The 19,212-nt window shown below is 39.8% G+C and overlaps 1 protein-coding gene across 3 annotated transcripts in view; it reads left to right on the top strand.

Annotated features, from left to right (window-relative positions):
• Itga6 (integrin subunit alpha 6) overlaps nt 1-19,212 on the top strand; it is a 79,098-nt gene that overhangs the window by 44,301 nt on the left and 15,585 nt on the right. For all 3 annotated transcript variants that reach the window (XM_005324599.4, XM_005324598.5, XM_078017598.1), the window contains exons 10-23: nt 5,428-5,526; nt 5,781-5,842; nt 12,388-12,548; nt 12,727-12,870; nt 14,036-14,151; nt 14,516-14,705; nt 14,796-14,879; nt 14,975-15,054; nt 15,207-15,284; nt 15,372-15,474; nt 17,169-17,342; nt 18,578-18,676; nt 18,776-18,886; nt 18,981-19,079. In XM_005324599.4, the coding sequence (XP_005324656.2) occupies nt 5,428-5,526; nt 5,781-5,842; nt 12,388-12,548; nt 12,727-12,870; nt 14,036-14,151; nt 14,516-14,705; nt 14,796-14,879; nt 14,975-15,054; nt 15,207-15,284; nt 15,372-15,474; nt 17,169-17,342; nt 18,578-18,676; nt 18,776-18,886; nt 18,981-19,079 (1,600 nt within the window). The remainder of the gene's footprint in view (nt 1-5,427; nt 5,527-5,780; nt 5,843-12,387; nt 12,549-12,726; nt 12,871-14,035; nt 14,152-14,515; nt 14,706-14,795; nt 14,880-14,974; nt 15,055-15,206; nt 15,285-15,371; nt 15,475-17,168; nt 17,343-18,577; nt 18,677-18,775; nt 18,887-18,980; nt 19,080-19,212) is intronic.

Raw genomic sequence — 19,212 nt, forward strand, 5'->3', positions numbered from 1 at the left:
TATAATCAAGTTCTTCTATATCAGGTTTTGACCTTTTAAATTGAAATTTGTAATACTCATGCTTAAAGGCAACAGCTTGTATAAATTTTAAAGATATTTTCTTTTTCTTTTGAGCTGGGTATAATATCATCATAGAATTACTTCTGTGAAATCCTGTTCATTTTGAACTATAAATACACCTTTGAAACCTTTTCTTTTGATGAAAAAACAAAACATAAAACATTTGACAGTACAAAAAAAGTAAAGAAAAAAATACCCTACAAATTCACTATTCATTCTTGAACTCCAAACACTTGATTTATATTCTTTTAGTCTTATTTCCTGGTGGGATATATATATTTACCAACTTGAGATCATAATGTACATATTGCCTGTAACCTGCTTTTGTCCACTCAGGCTGCATAGAGGACTTTCCCCATACCAGGCAGTACTTTTCTAAAATGAAATTAACAGCTTGGGAGGCCTCCCATGCCAGATTCATGATTTATTGAACCACACTGTCATTGGTCATTGACATTGCTTCCCAGTCCCCACCACTGTCATAAGAAGTGGTCCCAATGCTTATGTATGTTCATGCCCTTGATTTTTTTTTCCCCATGACAAACTCCTCCTTAAAGTGAAATTACTGCATAGGTTTGAAGACTTGACTCAGTTTCCCCAAGGTTACCTCCAGAAAGGCTGTGACTGTGCCCATTAGCTGCTTTTGAATCTCCTTTCCCCAATGTTTTCATTGCTACTGAGAATCGCTGTTAAAAAATTATTTTTAAAAATTTTATTATAAAAGCAGATTCTTATTTTAAAACAGAATTGTAGAAAGTGTGAGTTCATAAGTATTCTTATCCTCTACAAAACAACTTTTAGCAGTTTTGAGTATCTCTGTATATTTAGGATCTTCAAAGGCCATATTACAACTGCTTTTCTCTGTTGTGTAAAAATGTCATGTCTTTTGGGTACTTTTCCTTGTCAATACAAACATATGTACAGACATGTAATATGACAATATTAATCCATCATATGCAGTGGATTAATCCTCAGTTGATAAAAAATTTTAGATAGTCCGATCTTTATTATAAACAATATGCGCACATGCACACATGTACATACATACATATATAGTACATTGTTCATGTCTGAGTGATGGACTTTTGTTTTTTAATAAAAATTCCTAGAAATAGAATTCTGGGAATATAGGTTAGCATTTTTTGCATTAGTACATACACTCTCAGATAAAGTGCAACAGTTTCTGTTCATGGAGAGGGCCTGTTTTCTCACAGCCTTACCAATGTTGAATATAATGCACCTAATTTTTGCCAGTGTGATAAATGATCTCACCTTTTGATGTAATTTGCATTTCTTTGCTAGTGAAAATGAACCATTTGGATGTTTTGTTAGCTATTTGTCATTATAGTGGTTTTCATTTCTTAAAAAGTAACCTTAGAGAAATGGGCAGTAATATATGGTAAAACTTTAAATTAGAAAAGCTGTGTTCTCTGTATCCTGGGATGCTTTCATTGCCCTGTATTCTTTCAGAAGATTTCCAGGTATAGGCACAGCCACCACACCTAAAAGATAATCCCTCAAAGCCCCAGAGATTAGAAACCAACCCCAGGACAGTTTTTGTTTGAGATGGAGTTTCATTATGTTGCCCAGGCTGGTCTTGAACTCCTGGGCTTAAGCCATCCTCCTGCCTCAGCCTCAGAGGTTTGCAGTGCTGCACTGGGCTCCAAGGATGCTTCCGAAGAGACTGTTTTGATGCAGTGAAAGAAAAATCAATTTCTGGTTAAATAGCAAGAGCTAGGAAAACTATCTCATGAAAACTTAAGAACCATGGAAGTGAGTTACAGACGGCAAAAGTACAAGACATCAAAATAAGTGGAGAAGAGGATGTGAGGAAGAAACCAAAGTTAACCAAATACATGAAGACCTGTATGGGACTTGGGAGGGAAAGAGCATGGGGGAGAGGAGGCTACATAGATGGTGGCTTGTGTTCTTGGTGATGAAGTCTTGAGAGCCCCTTGACCTTCTTCCAATCCACCATGCTGGAGAGCAGAGCAGGTAGCACTGTGTGTCCTCCCAGGTTAACATGCTCAGGAGGGGTTCCGCAGCAGTCCTCAGACGCTGTCTTTACATGCATGCTTCTCTCTGCTCATGGAGGTAATTCAACATTTTTAAAAGGGAGAGTTTATGACATTCAACTATTTTAGCAAGCTTTTTAGGTAAGGTGATTCAAAGTTCTAGTGTGAGGTATCAAACTATCAAAGACACTAGACGACTTTTGCCAATAATCTCATTACCGTGTTTTTTTGATAAATGGATAACCAAACTTTAGATAAGAATTTGCCTCTGTCTAGGTGTAATTGATATTTTACTGTCCTTACTTTGCTGTCCTCATAACTAGGTTGGTGACTAAACCCTATTAACTTGTTCCTTCTTTCTTCCTAGATAGTGTAAAAGCAAATTTCAAAACCCTTTGATAACAAGAGAACCAATCCTGAGGCCCAGGACTTGCTTGAGCTTTTAAGGCTGGGTCCTTAGAGAACAGGGTATAGTATCTAAATATTCCCAACCTCAGTCCTATTAAATTGTTCAAGTACTTCAGGGTATTTAAACACTGATTAAACATGAGGCAGCCAAGTAAGATTTGCCTTATTTGTTAGACGCATTTTTTTTCATTTTTATGTATAGTGCCCTCAAAACTATATGTTATCTGTTTAAAAAACAGAAGTTAAAGTAAGCCTAAGGCAGAAATGTGTTAAAATATTTTAGAATTTATGCCACACTAATGCTTTAATGCTATGACATGTAAAACACTCTACATCTGTGGCTACTGATTTTAAAATACAGTAAGAAAAAAAAAGTGTGAGTTTTTGCCTTTTAAATATGCTCTCAAAACTCAAAAATATATTGAACTAGTGTCTTGGAAACCAACAAGCTAGCTAAATATAACAAAAAAAGAGACAGGAAAATGGAGAAACAGGAAATATAGGCAGTATTTTCCCTTTTACTGGTCCCTGTCTTTGCCCTGAATGGACTCATGCCCTCTCCAGCCCATAACATAGATTGATTCCAGAAGTTTAAGTTCACTGTTTAGGATTTGGAACCCATTTTCCTATAAAAACACTGTTCTCCAGGATGGCTGGATTTATCACAAGCCCACAAAAATCAGCCTTGCTGAATTCATTGACATCTTCTGAGTTCTGGCTGGGGAGCCATGGAGGTGAGCAGGATCTTCCAAGCTCACCACGGACTGGTATTTCCTGTGGTGGTGATGGAGCTCTGACTCATGGTGACCTCTTTGACTGTCTTGAGCAGGGAGGAATACTTAGGGAGAGAAAAGATGTTTCACATAGTAAGCAGGACAAAGGTGTAATTCCCCAGTGCTGTTTGTGGGTTCCAGGGGGAAGACAGATGGGAATAGGTGGAGGGATTAGAATGTTTGCTCAGAGTTACTGTGGGGCTAGGGAAGTCGTATGACTATACCTTCTTAAGGTTGTGGTGGGATTTTGGGGAGAAGGATAAAAGAAGGGCAAATGTTTATAAGATGGAGATTAAAAAGTTCAGGATTGGCTGTATTGCTAAAATTCACAGATACATAGACTCCTTGCCAGCACCCCAGGTTTAGATGTATGTTGGTGTAAGATGTGGTGGAAGGGTATTTTGGCAAGATTACTCAGAATTAAAAATGCACATTACTTCACCCTAATAAGAATGGCTTTTCATAAATCAGAAGAAATGAAGTGGTGCTGGCAAGAAGGTGGAGGAAAAGGAACACTTGCACACTGTTGGTAGAAGTGTAAACTAGTGTAACCATCATGGAAAAACAGTACAGAGCGTTCCTTAAAGTAAAAATAACCAGACGAGGTAGTGTACACCTGCAGTTCCAGACATTTGGGAGGCTGAGACGGGGATCCAAGTTTGAGGCCAGTCTGGACAACATAGCAAAACTCTGTCTCGAAAAATAAAAATACAAAGGGAAGCCTGGGACTATAGTTTAGTGTCAGAGTGCTTGCCTAGCATGTGCGAGGCCCTGAGTTCAATCTCCATTACCAAACACATGTGCAAAAGAAAAGCTACAATATGATCTAGCAATCCCACTATTGGCTGTATATCCAAAGGAAATGAAATCAGTATTTCAAAGAGACATCTGCACTTCCATGTTTATTGCAGCACTATTTACAAGAGCAAGAGATGGAAACAACCTGTATCAGCTGATGGAACGGATAAAGAAAATGTGGCTAGTATATACAATAGAATACTATTCAGCCAATAAAAAATGGGAAAAAGTGTCATTTGCGACCGCCTGGTTAGAACTGGAGATCGTTATGTGAAGTGAAATAAGCCAGGCACAGAAAAACAAATACTGCATGATTCCACTTGGGTAGAGTCTAAAATAATTGATCTCCTGAAAGTTTAGAGTAGAAGAGTGGGGAGAGCAATAGAGAGGAATGATGGGGAGAAGTTTCTCAGTGGGGACTAAGTTCCGGTTAGGAGCAAAGAGTTGACATGTGCTCTTGCACCAAAGGGTGACTATAAATAACTAAGCTATATTTTATAAAGCTACAAGAAAGGATTTTGAATGTTTTCACCATAAATAAATGGTAAACGTTTCAGCAGATTGGTATGTGTACCCTGATCGACACATTTCACATTATACATGTATCAGAACATCACATGGGACCATATAGAGTTTTCATATATTGATGAATTTACATATGTAGAATTATGTGTGTAGAATTTTCAAATGTTTTTTAAAATAAATTTAAATAAAAATGTTTAAATGTATGTATTCCTTGACTTAGAAATTCTGCTAGGAATTCATCCTACAGATGAACTCACGTGGATGTGTGAGTTTATGCTGTGATATTTGTCAGAGAAGAAAGCCAAACAAGAATAAAGTCTACCAATTGGGACTGATTAAATAAAGAACACTGCATTGACACAGTGTAGCCATTAGCTGTGGAAAAATATGAATGAGATCTCGGTGTATACATTTGAGAAGACCTTGAAGATGTCAGTGAATTAGGCAAAGCATTGTACAGGACAATAAGCATAAAAAGCTCCCATTTAATTGAAACTTTTTAATATTTAATATTAGATAATATTTGTAATAAACCCATAGACTGTTAGGGGGTTTGGGTATATCAGAGGCATGATATTTGTGCCAAGACTGTGAAACTTACATGTTGTATGTATTACTCATAAGTTTGTAAATTTTAAATACTGTATAATTTTAAATATTGTATCCTTCAAGTGATATACATTTATATCAACAGTTATTGCTTTGATGATGATGAGGGAGTCACAATGCAAATTTCTGCTGTGGGTTTTAAGATGTACTAGGACAGCTGAAAAGGCCATGTATTATGTGAATGAATCTCATATTCAAGGTAACAGAGGCTGAGCTGTTTTTCACTCCTTTGTCTTCAGGTCCCGGCCTGTGATTAACATTGCGAAAACTATCACAGTAACTCCTAGCAGAATTGACCTCCGCCAAAAAACAGCGTGCGGGGCGCCAAGTGGAATATGGTGAGAGTTACTCCGGGTTCCAAGAAGCCTGGCTCAGTTTCCTCTGCTTTATGGTGACCCTGCCGCCCTGGGGAGCCACAGGGAAGATTAAGGGCATGCTGGGCAAAGAAAAGAGCAATCTGTCCAGTGAATATATGACATTTTACTCATCAGTGGGCAGCGGGGGGATTGGAGAGCTGGGGAGAGTGTTGTTGGTTTTTTTTTCCTGCTTCAGCAATACATCTTTTAAGAAATACGTGTTTGATTTCATACAGCCTCAAGGTTAAAGCCTGTTTTGAATATACTGCCAAACCCGCTGGTTATAATCCTTCAATATGTAAGTACCTAGTACATTAAAAAAATATATATTCTCTCTCTGCCATATTGAAAATTCTACAAACATCACAGAAAAACAAAACTGCACTGTCGAAAGTGGGTCCATAAATTCTTGCTTAAAGAATTAAGTGTTTTTGTGGTTTCCCCTTTTAATCAAGAGGATGCAGCTCAGTGAGGCAGGAAAAACTCTGCATTTGGTCCCCATTTGAATTTTCCAAAGCAGATGGTTTGAGACAGAATGCCTTGGAAAAATACTTATTTGCTACCACAACGGTTTCCTCCGTTTCTGTCTTTGAAAAGCAATGTGGAAAATTGGTTTTGTGGTTGTGAGGTGGTGGGTGGTGGTTGTGGAAAGGGGCTAAGGAGCCGGAGCAGGGTGTGGCTTCCTTGCTCCTTCAAGGTCTCCTGTCGGGGGCTTTGAGGCTGGGACACCCAAGTTGTATTCCCAAGGGCAGCCCCTGCTGCTAGGGAGGGGTGAAGAGACTGAGGCTTGCTTCTAGTTTTAGCAGTGTCCCTGACCCCACAGTCCAGGGCAAGTGTCCTAACCTCTGAATTTTTATTTTCTATCAGTTAAAAGCAATGCCTCTATTAGGCACCAGTGCCTGGAGTGATGGTAACCAAATGAAAATGTGACAAAGGGCTGGGCACAGTAATCCCAGCAGCTTGGGAGGCTGAGACAGGAAGATCACGAGTTCAAAGCCAGCCTCGGCAAAAGCACAGAGGCACTAAGAAACTCGGTGAGCCCCTGTCTCTAAATAAAACACAAAATAGGGCTGAGGATGTGGCTCAGTAGTCAAGTGCCCCTGAGTTCAATTCCTGATACCCACTCCCCACTGCCAAAAATGTGATAAAGGCTTTATAGTATTCTGCCTCCTTTCTTTGTAATCCAAAATAGGATTTTTGCCACAAATTTGACCTGGCTAATTATGCTCTAAAATACCAATAGTGGCAAAAGTCTTCTCTGGTATGTTTTAGTAACACCACCACCTAAGTTTTGAGCCACCTGACCCAGCTTTAGAGTCAAGGCAAAGGCATGGGAATTTAAAGAAAACACTTTTCTGCCAGTGTGGTGGCTCTTACCTATAATCCCAGCTACTTGGAAGGCTGAGGCAGGAGGACCACAAGTTCGAGGCCAGCCTTGACAATTTAGCAAGAGCCTGTCTCAAAATAAAAATAAAAAGGGCTGGGGGTGTAGCCCAGTGCTTGCCTAGCATTTGTGAGTTCCTAGGTTTAATGCTTAGTACCACAGGGAGTTGTGGGGAGTTCTTTTTCCAAAGAGAAAAAGAATGAGGGAATTTCCGTCTCAGCTCAGTGTTCTGTAATATGCACACCACCAAGGGAGGCTTTGGGAAGGACAGGGTCAGTCTATTCTCATATCTTTTTCCTGCCTTGAGCAATGAATTCTCTGAAGCTTCTTTTTTTTGTTGTTTTTGGTTGTTTTATTTTATCTATCTATTTATTTATTTGGTACTGGGGAATGAACCCAGAGGCACTTAACCACTGAGCCACATCCCTAGCCCTTAAAAAAATTAAATTTATTCATTTATTTATTCTAATTAGGTATATATGATATCAGAATGCATTTTGATTCATAGTACACAATGCAATGCAACTTTTCATTTCTCTGGTTGTGTGCAATGTAGTATCACACCATATGTACAGTCATAAATGAACTGGGGAATAATGTCCATCCCATTCCTTCCCCTACCCTCCCTCCCCTTTGCCCAATCAAAGTTCTTCCATTCTTACGATGCCCCCCACCCCGCCCCTTATGGATCAGCATCCACTTAGCAGAGAGAACATTTGGTCTTTGTTTTTTGGGATTGTCTTACTTCACTTAGCATGGTATTCTCCAACTCCATCCAATTTATCTGCAAATGCCATAATTTTATTTTCTTTAATGCTGAGTAATGTTCCATCATGCGTATAGAAGACTCCTTAAGCACAAGAAATAAAATCAAGAATTAATAAATGGGATGGATTCAAACTAAAAAGCTTCCTCTCAGCAAAAGAAACAATGAGGTGAAGAGAGAGCCTACATTTTGGGAAGAAATTTGTGGTCACACACACACCAGATAGAGCACTAATCTCTAGGATATACAAAGAACTCAAAAAACTTAACACCAAAAATACACAAACAATCCTATCAATAAATAGGCCTAGGAACTGAACAGATGCTTCTCAGAAGATATACAATCAGTCAACAAATATATGAAAAAATGTTCAACATCTCTAGTAATTAGAGAAATGCAAATCAAAACTACTCTAAGATTTCATCTCATGCCAGGCAGAATGGCAATTATCAAGAATACAAGTGTTGGTGAGGATGTGGGGGAAAGGCACACTCATATGTTGCTGGTGGGACTGCAAATTGGTGCAACTAATCTGGAAGCATTATTTAGATTTCTTAGAAAACTTGGAATGGAACCACCACTTGACCCAGCTATCCCATTGCTCAGTCTATACCTAAAGAACTTAAAATTAGCACACTGTAGTGACACAGCTACATCAATGTTTATAGCAAATTGGTTCACAATAGCTAAACTGTGGAACCAACCTAGATGCTCATTAATAGATGAATGGATAAAGAAACTGGTATGCATACACAATGGAATGTTACCCAGCCCTTTTTTGTATTTTATTTAGAGACAAAGTCTCACTAAGTTGCATAGGTCTTTGCTAAGTTGCTGAGGCTGGCTTTGAACTTGGGATCCTCCTACCTCAGCCTCCTAAGCTGCTGGGATTAGAGGCTTGTGACACCATACCTAGCTTGAAGCTTCTTTTTGTTATTGAAAGTATTACTCTTTTCATTTAAAAAGATGTCCCCTGGGCTGAGGTTGTGGCTTAGTGGTAGAGCGCTTACCTAGCATGTGTTAGGCCCTGGGCTTGATTCTCAGTGCCACATATAAATAAATAAATGAAGGTCATTAACAACTAAAAAAAACCAGATGTCCCTTCTAATGTACCAGAATTTAATTCATATAAACTAAGGTGGTTCTTTGAAATAGAAGAAAATAACCACACTGGGGGACTAGGGTGCACAGTGGTAAATCTTCTTACATAGATCATAACTGCTTTCTTTCTTGGTACTGGGGGTTGAACCCAGAGGTACTTAACCTCTAAGCCACATCCCCAGCCCTTTTTACTTTTTATTTAAAAAATTTTTTTAAATACATTTTTTTAGTTGGATAGACACGATACCTTTATTTTATTTATGTGGTGCTGAGGTTCAAACCCAGTGCCTCACACATGCTAGGCAAGTGTTCTACCATTGAGCCACAGCCCCAACCTCTTTATTTTTTATTTTTGAGACAGGGTCTTGCTAAGCTGTTTAGGGCCCAAGTTGCTGAAGCTGACCTCAAACTTATGATCCTTTTGCCTCAGCCTCCTGAGTCACTGGGATTACAGGTGTGTGCCACCACACCAGGTCACAACTATATTCTTAGGGGTACTTTTCATTCTTATTTAACTTCATATAACGTTTCATGTAACAGTATTGAATACACCCAGTAAGAAAGCAGGAACATTTAATAAATTATGAGAAGTAACAGTTTAAATAAACATACTGTTCATAGCACGTTTTTAAATGCCGTCTTGACCCATTTCTCATTTTTGTAGGCCTAGTTAGCCTTCTTCCTTCCAGATTTTAATCTATCCCCGGGTAGTTTCCCCATCTCCCTTTCCACTGGGCTGTCTCCTGCAGTCCTGTCTCTGAAGGGGAACTGGCAGAACTGTGAGAAGGGCTTTGGTGTGGTGTATCCCAGTGTGCAGGGGAACTCTCTGCTCTTTGGGGCAGCCAGCCTTCGTTGCACCGCTTTTAATGACAGGACGACATACACCATGTCTCCTCTGGATCTCTCATCCTCTCATCCTCGTTGGTGTTATTTTACCCAAATACAGTACCTTAACTTACTTATCTTACACTTCCTGGAAAATAGGCCTTTTTCCTTTGTTTGACATGGATTCGAGACAAGAAGCAAGCGATTCTTGGACGGGGAGAGGAAATGGGGAAACAGTTTTTATTCCATGCTGATTGCCATTTTTTTCATGCCATTCTGTTTCACTAACAAATATGAAACCTATCAGAGCCCTCCTTCTACCAAATTAATCTTTTGTATAAGAGAAATCACAAGCTTTCTCCTAGCTTCAATGTGACATTTGATGCCAAGTGTTTGCTTTGACTGTCCCATTAACCGGGTGCTTATCGATGTCTCATTATGTTGGAATTTCTTTCTTTGAAGGCATTCAGAGCACACTATTTTTCATGGCTTGTACTTCCATAGTATTAGAAGTGGCTAAATAGTGCTTGCACAAAGCTACATAACTAAATACATCTAGAATCTTCTCCCAGTATCCCAAAATGTGAGCTTATTGTTTGACCAGGATATTAAACTTGGCAGTAGCTCTCAGATGTAGTGTCCCATACATACAGATATTTATAATTGAACTTTAATGAGCATTCTACTTGGCTTCCCCCTCAGAAAGTCAGCAAAAGTGACATGAATGGATTTTAAGATGACGTGGACTATCTAGAGGGCTAGGGAGGGTTAGCGTGGGTTTGGTAGATAAATGATTTTAATGCACCCCTGTGCTTTTGCAGAGCGGGCAGTTGACATGTGAGCCTTTGTTCTGGTTCATTGTGAAGGTAGCAGGTCACTGATAAATGGATGGTGTCAGGGCTACAGAGGGCCTAAAATGGAGGAGCCTTCCATTTGGCAGCTGTGACATTTAAGAATTTTTCAGATGGACACAGAAATGACTATTAAAACTATCAGTGTTTTAAATTTTGATTTTACATATCTGAATAGCTATCAATCATTTCAGCATAAGAATAATGTCACTGTGTGTGTAGATGTGGGGGCAGTTCCTCTCACTCCTCTTCACCTGTTCTGCAGATCATTTTTCTATCGGGTGTTGTGCTAGTTGCTTGGAATGCAGTGGTGAGCTTGGCCCTGCTGCAGAAGATAGTCGGCAACCTCAGAGTAGTGGGCAGCAGGACTGGAGACATGGAGTACTCTGGGGTGGTGTAGGAGAGGCCAGCACAGACTAATCAGAGGAAGTGATGTCCAGTCTGAGATCTGAAGGAGGAGTAGGGTTAGACCAGGGATGGTGGGAAAGGAGGGAATGCAGCCAGCAGAGGAAGGGATGGGACCCATGCAGAGGTCTAGGGACAGTTGAAACCTGGGCATCTAAGTAGCTAGATAAAGCCGCCATCTCTTGTGTTTATATTAGAGACTTATAGCTGATGATGCCTCTGTCCCTCACTACATGACCCCAGCCTCCTTTTCTTCATCTACCAAAGAGACTATTAAAATAGATGCTTTCATAAAGGTTTCTTCCATGCTGGGCATTGTGATGCACACCTGTAATCCCAGCAATTCAGAAGACTGAGCAGGAAGATCACAAGTTCAAGACCAGCCTGGGCTATTTAAAATAGTAAGACTTTTTCTCAAAAAAATAAAAGGACTGGGTAGGGCAAAGGTCCTCTGTGTTTCATCCCTGTTACCAAAAAATTAAAATTTAAAAAAATTTTTAAAAGATGGCTCCTAGCCCTGCGTGAGTATTGGAATGTCAGTTTTTCATTCCTTTATTTTCTATGGTAGAGTGTTTCCCTCGGCAGCCTTTTCCTTCCCCAGCCCTTTGCACCTAGTGATTTGCTTTCCCTGCCAGTGGTTAGTGAGTGCTTAATGAATTAGTACTGAGCCCTGAAAAACATAGTTAGCAGCTACATCCAGTGACCTAATGAAGAATGCATTCTGAAGTCCAGAAATGAGATTTTGATCATCCAAATCCTGGCTTGCCTCTTAGTACCATTGGTAGAGGGCAGGCCGTCCTAGACTGGTGAGGTTGGAAACCGTTTGCATTTTGTTGACAAGCAGGCCTTCCAGCAGCCTCTGCAAGAAACATCACTTAGCATCCTTTTTTTTCTTTTTTTTTTTTTTAATGAAAGTTCTCATTGGACTCTCAAGACCTCTTATGTCTAATACATGTTATTTTTTTGTTTAGACAACTGTTCTTTATCAGCACTTCTTAAACTTTAATATGTATAAGATCACCTGGGGATGCTGTTAAAATGCAGGTTCCGGTTGAGCTGGCAGGAGATGCTGCTTCCCAGAGATCTTTTTTGAATAGCAAAGGCCTGAGGTCCTTGAAGCACAAACACTTTGAAGGGAAAGAGTCCTGAGGGAGTTTGGGGTGTGTTTGGTTATCTTTAGTACTCTGTAGGTTCCCAAAATCCATCCACAAGTGATTGATTCTTGTTCGCTGCTGCAGGAAGTTTTTTACTTACTCTGGAGCTCCCCCAGGTGGCCCAATGGAAATTTAACTTCAAGACATTGCTGACAGCAGGGCGAAGGAAAAGACAGCTTGATTCTAAACAGCACAAATCTTTGAAATGTATCTGACCAGGAAATATGGAGAGCAGCAAAGACACGGATAAAAAGCGTTATGAGGAATTAAAATATTTTAAAAGGAGGTCAACCCCCTAGCAGCCGGATGGTACATGAGCATGCTTTAAGTTAATGTCATTTTGTTAACTTTCTCTAGCAATTGTGGGCACCCTGGAAGCTGAAAAAGAAAGAAGGAAATCTGGGCTGTCATCCAGAGTTCAGTTTCGAAACCAAGCTACTGAGCCCAAGTACACTCAAGAACTGATTTTGAACAGGCAGAAGCAGCGGGTTTGCATGGAGGAAACCCTCTGGCTGCAGGTGGGGACTGTGATGGTCACTTTGACTCTTACAGAGGGGAGCAGTTGGGTTTTATGGCCACACACATAGCTTTTTTGAAATTGAATCTAGCAGCCTGTTAATGAACACATCATCATTTAGGAGGAGTTCCCCTCTTGCGTTTTCACCATGGTTAGCTTTATCGCTGCGTACTTTGTAGGAAAACATCAGAGACAAACTGCGCCCGATTCCCATAACTGCTTCCGTGGAGATCCAGGAGCCCAGCTCTCGCAGGCGAGTGAATTCACTACCAGAAGTTCTTCCAATCCTGAATTCAAACGAACCCAAGATGGCTCACACAGATGTAAGTCTCCCTATGGCTTTGCCAGTGTTGCCATTTTCATGATGCTAAATGCAATGGAACCCTGGATGGCTTTTAAAAGCCCCTCCTTTGTATTTATATCCTTTTTTAATATATGCAAAGACGACTTGTTTCCAAAATTAGCAATGAATAGAGAAACTTGTGAAATATAATTTGAGGCCAGAGAGTATTTGTCTTCATGATTTTGGGCCACTAAAATTTTTTGAGACTAGCATTGAAAGAGCTTATGTTCGAAGATTTTTTCTCTTGTAGCTGTGTGTAGAAAGAAAAACCCATTGGGTTTTACCATTGGGAACAGTAAGACAGAAAACAAAGTACTGTTAGAACATCAAAATCAAGGAATATCAAAATTATGCAAGGCAAAGAAGTACTCGCAATGAAGTAATCATTTAGGGCCTAATGCAGCCTAGGTCATCTTAGAAAGAAAAATATACATTGTATGGCTCGATGGACACTTCATGGGATCCTCATGAGGTGGGATCTGTTTGCTAGGGCTTATACTTTTGAATAATTTGTGTGCTTTGACTTTATTACTTGTTATCAGCCAGTATTTCTTGTGTATATTCTCAGATCCGTAGTTCTGTTAAATATAAAGGAAAGAAGACAGTTTTCCTGATTATGGAGCAGTGTGATTATTGATAATTATCATTATCAAACACTGTGCTAGGAACCCTGCCACTTGCCTTCCTAACCTTAAACTCTCTTCCTTCATCTCCACTGTGGAGCTCATGATACTGGGACCTTTTCTTCCTCAGTGATCTATTATGAGGATTGAGTTTAAATATATCAACGATGTGTTAGCTGGCACCATCATTGTTTTTAATAATTCTTCCTCCACATGGGCTAGAACATAGGGTGGTAGTGTCTTCAGTGGACCCATTATAAAACTTCAATTCTGAAAGGTTCGGTATTGGCCTCAAGCCACACAGCTATGGCTCAGCCAGGTTTTCTGTAGTTCCACTCACTGCCCACATTCTGCTGCTCCAGGCTGCCTGCCCGCCCGCCTGGCCAGTGTTTTGGTAAAGGACCAAGCAGGAATTGAGTATATAGCAAGGTGTGTTTGAATTCTGTCGTGGTCGTCAGCACTCAGGCAAATGGATTGTATGGGAACCGTTTTAGATGCCTGTCTGGCTTTCTTTTCCTACAGGTGCACTTCTTAAAAGAGGGATGTGGAGACGACAATGTATGTAACAGCAACCTTAAACTAGAATATAAATTTTGTACCCGAGAAGGAAATCAAGACAAATTTTCTTACCTTCCAATGTAAGAATCGCCCTATAGCACTAGCAAAAGTGACTCTGGCTTCTAGGTGGCCTTTTGTTAAGAAAGGGTTACTGAGGGGCTGGGGTTGTGGTTCATGGTAGAGCACTTGCCTAGAATGTGTGAGGCACTGGGTTTGATTCTCAGCACTACATATAAATAACTGAATAAAATAAATGTCCATCAACAACTAAATAAATAAATAAGGGGGAGGTTACTAAAAGGCCGGGGCTGGGATTTGGTGGTAGAGATCTCAGTTAGCATGCATAAGCCTGGGTTTGTTCCATTTTCAGCACCACAAAAGAAAAGTGAGAGTTACTGTGTGTGTATTGATGACTTTCTCTTTTTTGTCGTTGTTTTTTAATAGTCAAAAAGGCACACCAGAGCTAGTTTTAAAAGATCAGAAAGATATTGCTTTGGAAATAACAGTGACAAATAGCCCTTCCAACCCAAGAGATCCCACAAAAGATGGTGATGATGCCCACGAAGCCAAACTCATTGCAACGTTTCCGGACACTTTGACCTATTCTGCTTATAGAGAGCTGAGGGCTTTCCCTGTAAGTATTTTCTGAGACTAGCTGAGAGGGAAAAATCAACACCATGGGGCACAGGATCCTGCTGTGACCTGGGGCGTTTTTCTGTTACAGGAGAAACAGTTGAGTTGTGTTGCCAACCAGAATGGTTCCCAAGCTGACTGTGAGCTCGGAAATCCTTTTAAAAGAAATTCCAGTGTACGTGATGCCTTTACATGTTGCATTTTACCGTTCTAAATACCATTTAAGTGCCCATATGCTTGGCCTGTGTTAATAGCTATTTATTTTTTTAGGTTACTTTTTACTTGATTTTAAGTACAACTGAGGTCACCTTTGACACCACAGATCTGGACATTAACCTGCAGTTGGAGACGTAAGTTTATTTCAACCTTCCCATTCAGAATTATTTTATGAAAACCCTGGCTGTCAATGAATTGGCACCGATCTAAGCCATAAAAGAAGTATAATTGAAATGAGAAAACTGACTGTTAAAATAAAACCCTATTGTTTCCTTTTCATTTTCAGAACGAGCAATCAAGATAATTTGGCTTCAATTACAGCTAAAGCAAAAGTGGTTATTGAACTGCTTTTATCGGTCTCTGGGTAAGTGTTTGTGTTTAGCATAACAAATCAATGTTTGAAAGAACCATTTACAATCCTTACTAAAACTGATGTTTTTTAATTTAACAGAGTTGCTAAACCTTCCCAGGTGTATTTTGGAGGTACAGTTGTCGGGGAGCAAGCTATGAAATCTGAAGATGAAGTAGGAAGTTTGATAGAGTATGAATTCAGGGTAAGTTGGAGCATTTGGGCCTTTTCTTGAACTAGAACTAACATATCCTAGATGTGGTCTTGAATAGGTAATTTTAATAAATAATAATAAATACTCAGTTAAACAATGAGCTTGCCAGTTTTTAAACAGCAAACTGGCTTACAGTAAAAACTTCATCCTCCAGAATGGCAAACAACTGTCACTCACCATAGGCCTTTGGCTCAGAATCCAGTACAGTTTAGTCTTTTTCTTTTTAGAGAGTTCATTTTTTTGTTTGTTTGGTATGGGGGTGAAGGGATTCAACCCAGGGGCATTTAACCACTGAGCCACATCCTCAGCCCTTTTATATATTTTTTATTTAGAGAAAAGGTTTTGCTGAGTTGCTTAGGCCCAATTAAGTTGCTGAGGTGGTTTTGAACTTGCAGTCTTCCTGCCTCAGCCTCCTGAGTTGACTAGAGAATTTTAATATGTGGTATAAAGTAAAACTTTATTTTCCCCAGAGTCTATAAAACAAAAACCTCAGCTGGGCATGGTGGCGCATACCTATAATTCTAGCAACTTGGGAGGCTGAGGCAGAAGGACAAGTTCAAGACCTGCCCCAGCAACTTATCGAGACCCTAAAGCCTTAGTGAGACCCTGTCTCAAAAAAAAAGTTGGGGCTAGGGATGTGGCTCAAGTGGTAACGCGCTCACCTGGCATGCGAGGGGCGCTGGGTTTGATCCTCAGCACCACATAAAAATTTTAAAAAGATATTGTGTCCACTGAAAACTGAAAAATAAATATTAAAAACTCTCTCTCTCTCTCTCTCTCTCTCTCTCTCTCTCTCTCTCTCTCTCTCTTTAAAAAAAAAAAAGTTGAGGGGACATTAAATAAAAGACTAGGGATGTGGCTCTGGTTTAACAACCCTGGGTTCAATCCCTGTTATCCCCCTCCCCACAAAAAAAGAAAAATCTCGAAGTAGTTCATCTTTAGAATGTTATAATTTATTTATTCCTCCCTGATCAGGGCATCTTTCTTATTGCTCATGGTTGAAAGAATGTTAATGTTTGCTTACGTCTACAAGCCCAATTTTGTGATGGCAAGTTTAGTAGATTTGGCATGGTTATCTCTGGACCATTTCAAAGTAGGCAATCACAGTGACTCTATGTCCAGTAGCATGAACATAAACACATAATATGAAATCCATTCGTGACTCAAACATGGGTTTTTATCTGTGTGGCTCAAATCACATTCCTGAAAACACAGTGAATGTTGAGGTGAAAGTCTGGAATAGCAAGAATGAGCCCGCCCCTGGCAGGATGAAGAGAGTGAATTCTCCACTGGTTTCTCTTAGCCTTACATAAATAATTGAGACAGAAACTGGAGGTGCTTATGATCTCCATGCAGGTATGGCTGGGAAAGAAGTCCACAAATGCACACTGGACTTTACCCTAGGCTTGTTGAGGACATGGCAGATAAACACCACTGATGCTGTTGTAGACAACATTTGATCCTGGATTAAATTAGCAATCTCTTTGACCTTTTCTCCCCAACTGTTGACACAGTAATATTTAAGCACAAATCTGCATTTTGCACGCCCTATCCATAGTCCATTTTTGGAACCTTATTATGTTATGACAGATATTTTAGCATTTTTTTCCTCTGGCAATAGGAGGTGCTACTTAATTTTACATTGAAAGGATTTCATTGAGATAATGTGTATTATTTTCTAACAGGTGATTAATTTAGGTAAACCTCTTAAAAACCTCGGCACAGCAACCTTGAATATTCAGTGGCCAAAAGAAATTAGCAATGGCAAATGGTTGCTTTATTTGGTGAAAGTAGAATCCAAAGGATTGGAAAAGATAGTGTGTGAGCCAAAAAGTGAAATAAACCTCCTGAACCTAAAGGTATGTTGGTGGGTTTATCTAACATCTCCCTGTTTGTAAATAAAAGAAGCTGACTTTTTAGGGGTAAATCATGACTCTCCTTAAGAAACTAGCATTCTGGCACGTTGACTTTTCTTTGGTTGTCACAATTTCTCTTTTATAGTTTAGAAACCAAGTCAGGCTGAGGCATTTTTGCTGACCAGTTACCATTATGATGTGTAAGGCAGTGCTTATTGGGACAAATGACTTTTTTTTTTTTAAATACAACCCAAAAATGAGATATAAGGAGGATTAGGACATGTTCCTGGGGAGTGAACCAGCCAGTATAACCCCAAGGAGGATCATTAGGAACTCATCACCAAAGATACTGGCACCTTAGCAAATGACTTGGAAAGCTTCTTTTTCTTTTTCTTTTTTTTTTTTTTTTAAAATCAAAGCCTTCCCCTCTTTACCCTTCTCTCTCCTGCTGCACACTATTATAACTGGCCTGTTTAGGTTCCAGCTTGATGAAGATTGGCATTGTCAATGCTGCCTGTTTCTTTCATTTTAAATTCTTGGGCGACTGGGTGTGATCCGTGTTCTTAGTTACAGTGTTTTTAGTGATAGCATGCTCCCTTACTCATCAAACAAAATGGCCCGTCATTCCTATTCTTTATTACAGGTTGAATATCCCTAATGCAAAAATTGAAAATCCAAAATGCTCCAAAATCCAAAATCTGAAACACTTCTGGTCTTAAGCATTTTAGATAAAGCAAACCCAGCCTGTATAAGGAAAATCAATTTTAAAAACTGATACATGGCTTAGTTTTTCAGGATCTTTCCTGAATTGATCATATAATGGGTCTTTTTGCTTCTTTTTTTGTTCTTCAGTTTCATGTAGTCATTCCAGATGTGCTGTCTACCATATGTTAGGTACTGAGCTGGGTGCCAGGGATACAGCAACAGGACTAATTCCTGATCTCAGGAGGTTCATGGTTTGGTGCCACTTGCTCACATTTTGGTAGGGACACAGGAACAAAGGAAGCATCTTTCTCTTTCCCTGAGTATAAAGGTCACAGTAAGAATAAAACACTTAAATAGTCCTATGAATCTATCAGTGAACTGAAGTCAGGGTGGACATAACACTGGTTTTTTACTTTGGGAGAGGGATGAATATTAATTGTTGATTATATGAATTCAGCATTATTTGGGATGTTTGCATAGTAATGAAAAAGAACTACACCAAGCGGAATTACTTTGGATATAATTCTTTTTAGGAGTCTCACAACTCAAGAAAAAAACGGTCAATTGCTGAAAAACAGATTGATGATAGCAGAAAATTTTCTTTATTTGCTGAAAGAAAATACCAGACCCTGGTGAGTGTTTTTCCAGAGCTATGAACACAAGACAGAGGATGGGGGCAGGTGGGGCTTTCCTGGATGGTGGGTTCTGACCATGTCCTCCTCCCGCTCTAGAACTGTAGTGTGAACGTGAGGTGTGTGAACATCAGGTGTCCTCTGCGTGGGCTGGACAGCAAGGCCTCCCTTGTTTTGCGCTCAAGGTTATGGAACAGCACATTTCTAGAGGTATACCCCTGCCATGAGGTTGTCCCCAGAAAGTCATTTGCCACCACCTAGGACATCTGTCACTTTTTTAATAACGTTCACTGTCTCCCATCAGGAATATTCCAAACTGAACTACTTGGACATTCTTGTGCGAGCTTCTATTGATGTGACTGATGCCGCTGAGAATATCAAGCTACCAAATGCAGGCACCCAGGTGAGATGCTCCCGACTATACTCCTGCTTAGAGCCCACAGCCTGAGGTCATGTTCTTTGGTCTTTTATCCCTTATAACCCTGTTACCCAGGGTTAAAGAGAGAGGGGAGAGAGAGAAAAGAGAGAATTTTTTT

This window comes from Ictidomys tridecemlineatus, chromosome 7, assembly GCF_052094955.1.
Source record: "Ictidomys tridecemlineatus isolate mIctTri1 chromosome 7, mIctTri1.hap1, whole genome shotgun sequence".
NCBI lineage: Eukaryota > Metazoa > Chordata > Mammalia > Rodentia > Sciuridae > Ictidomys > Ictidomys tridecemlineatus.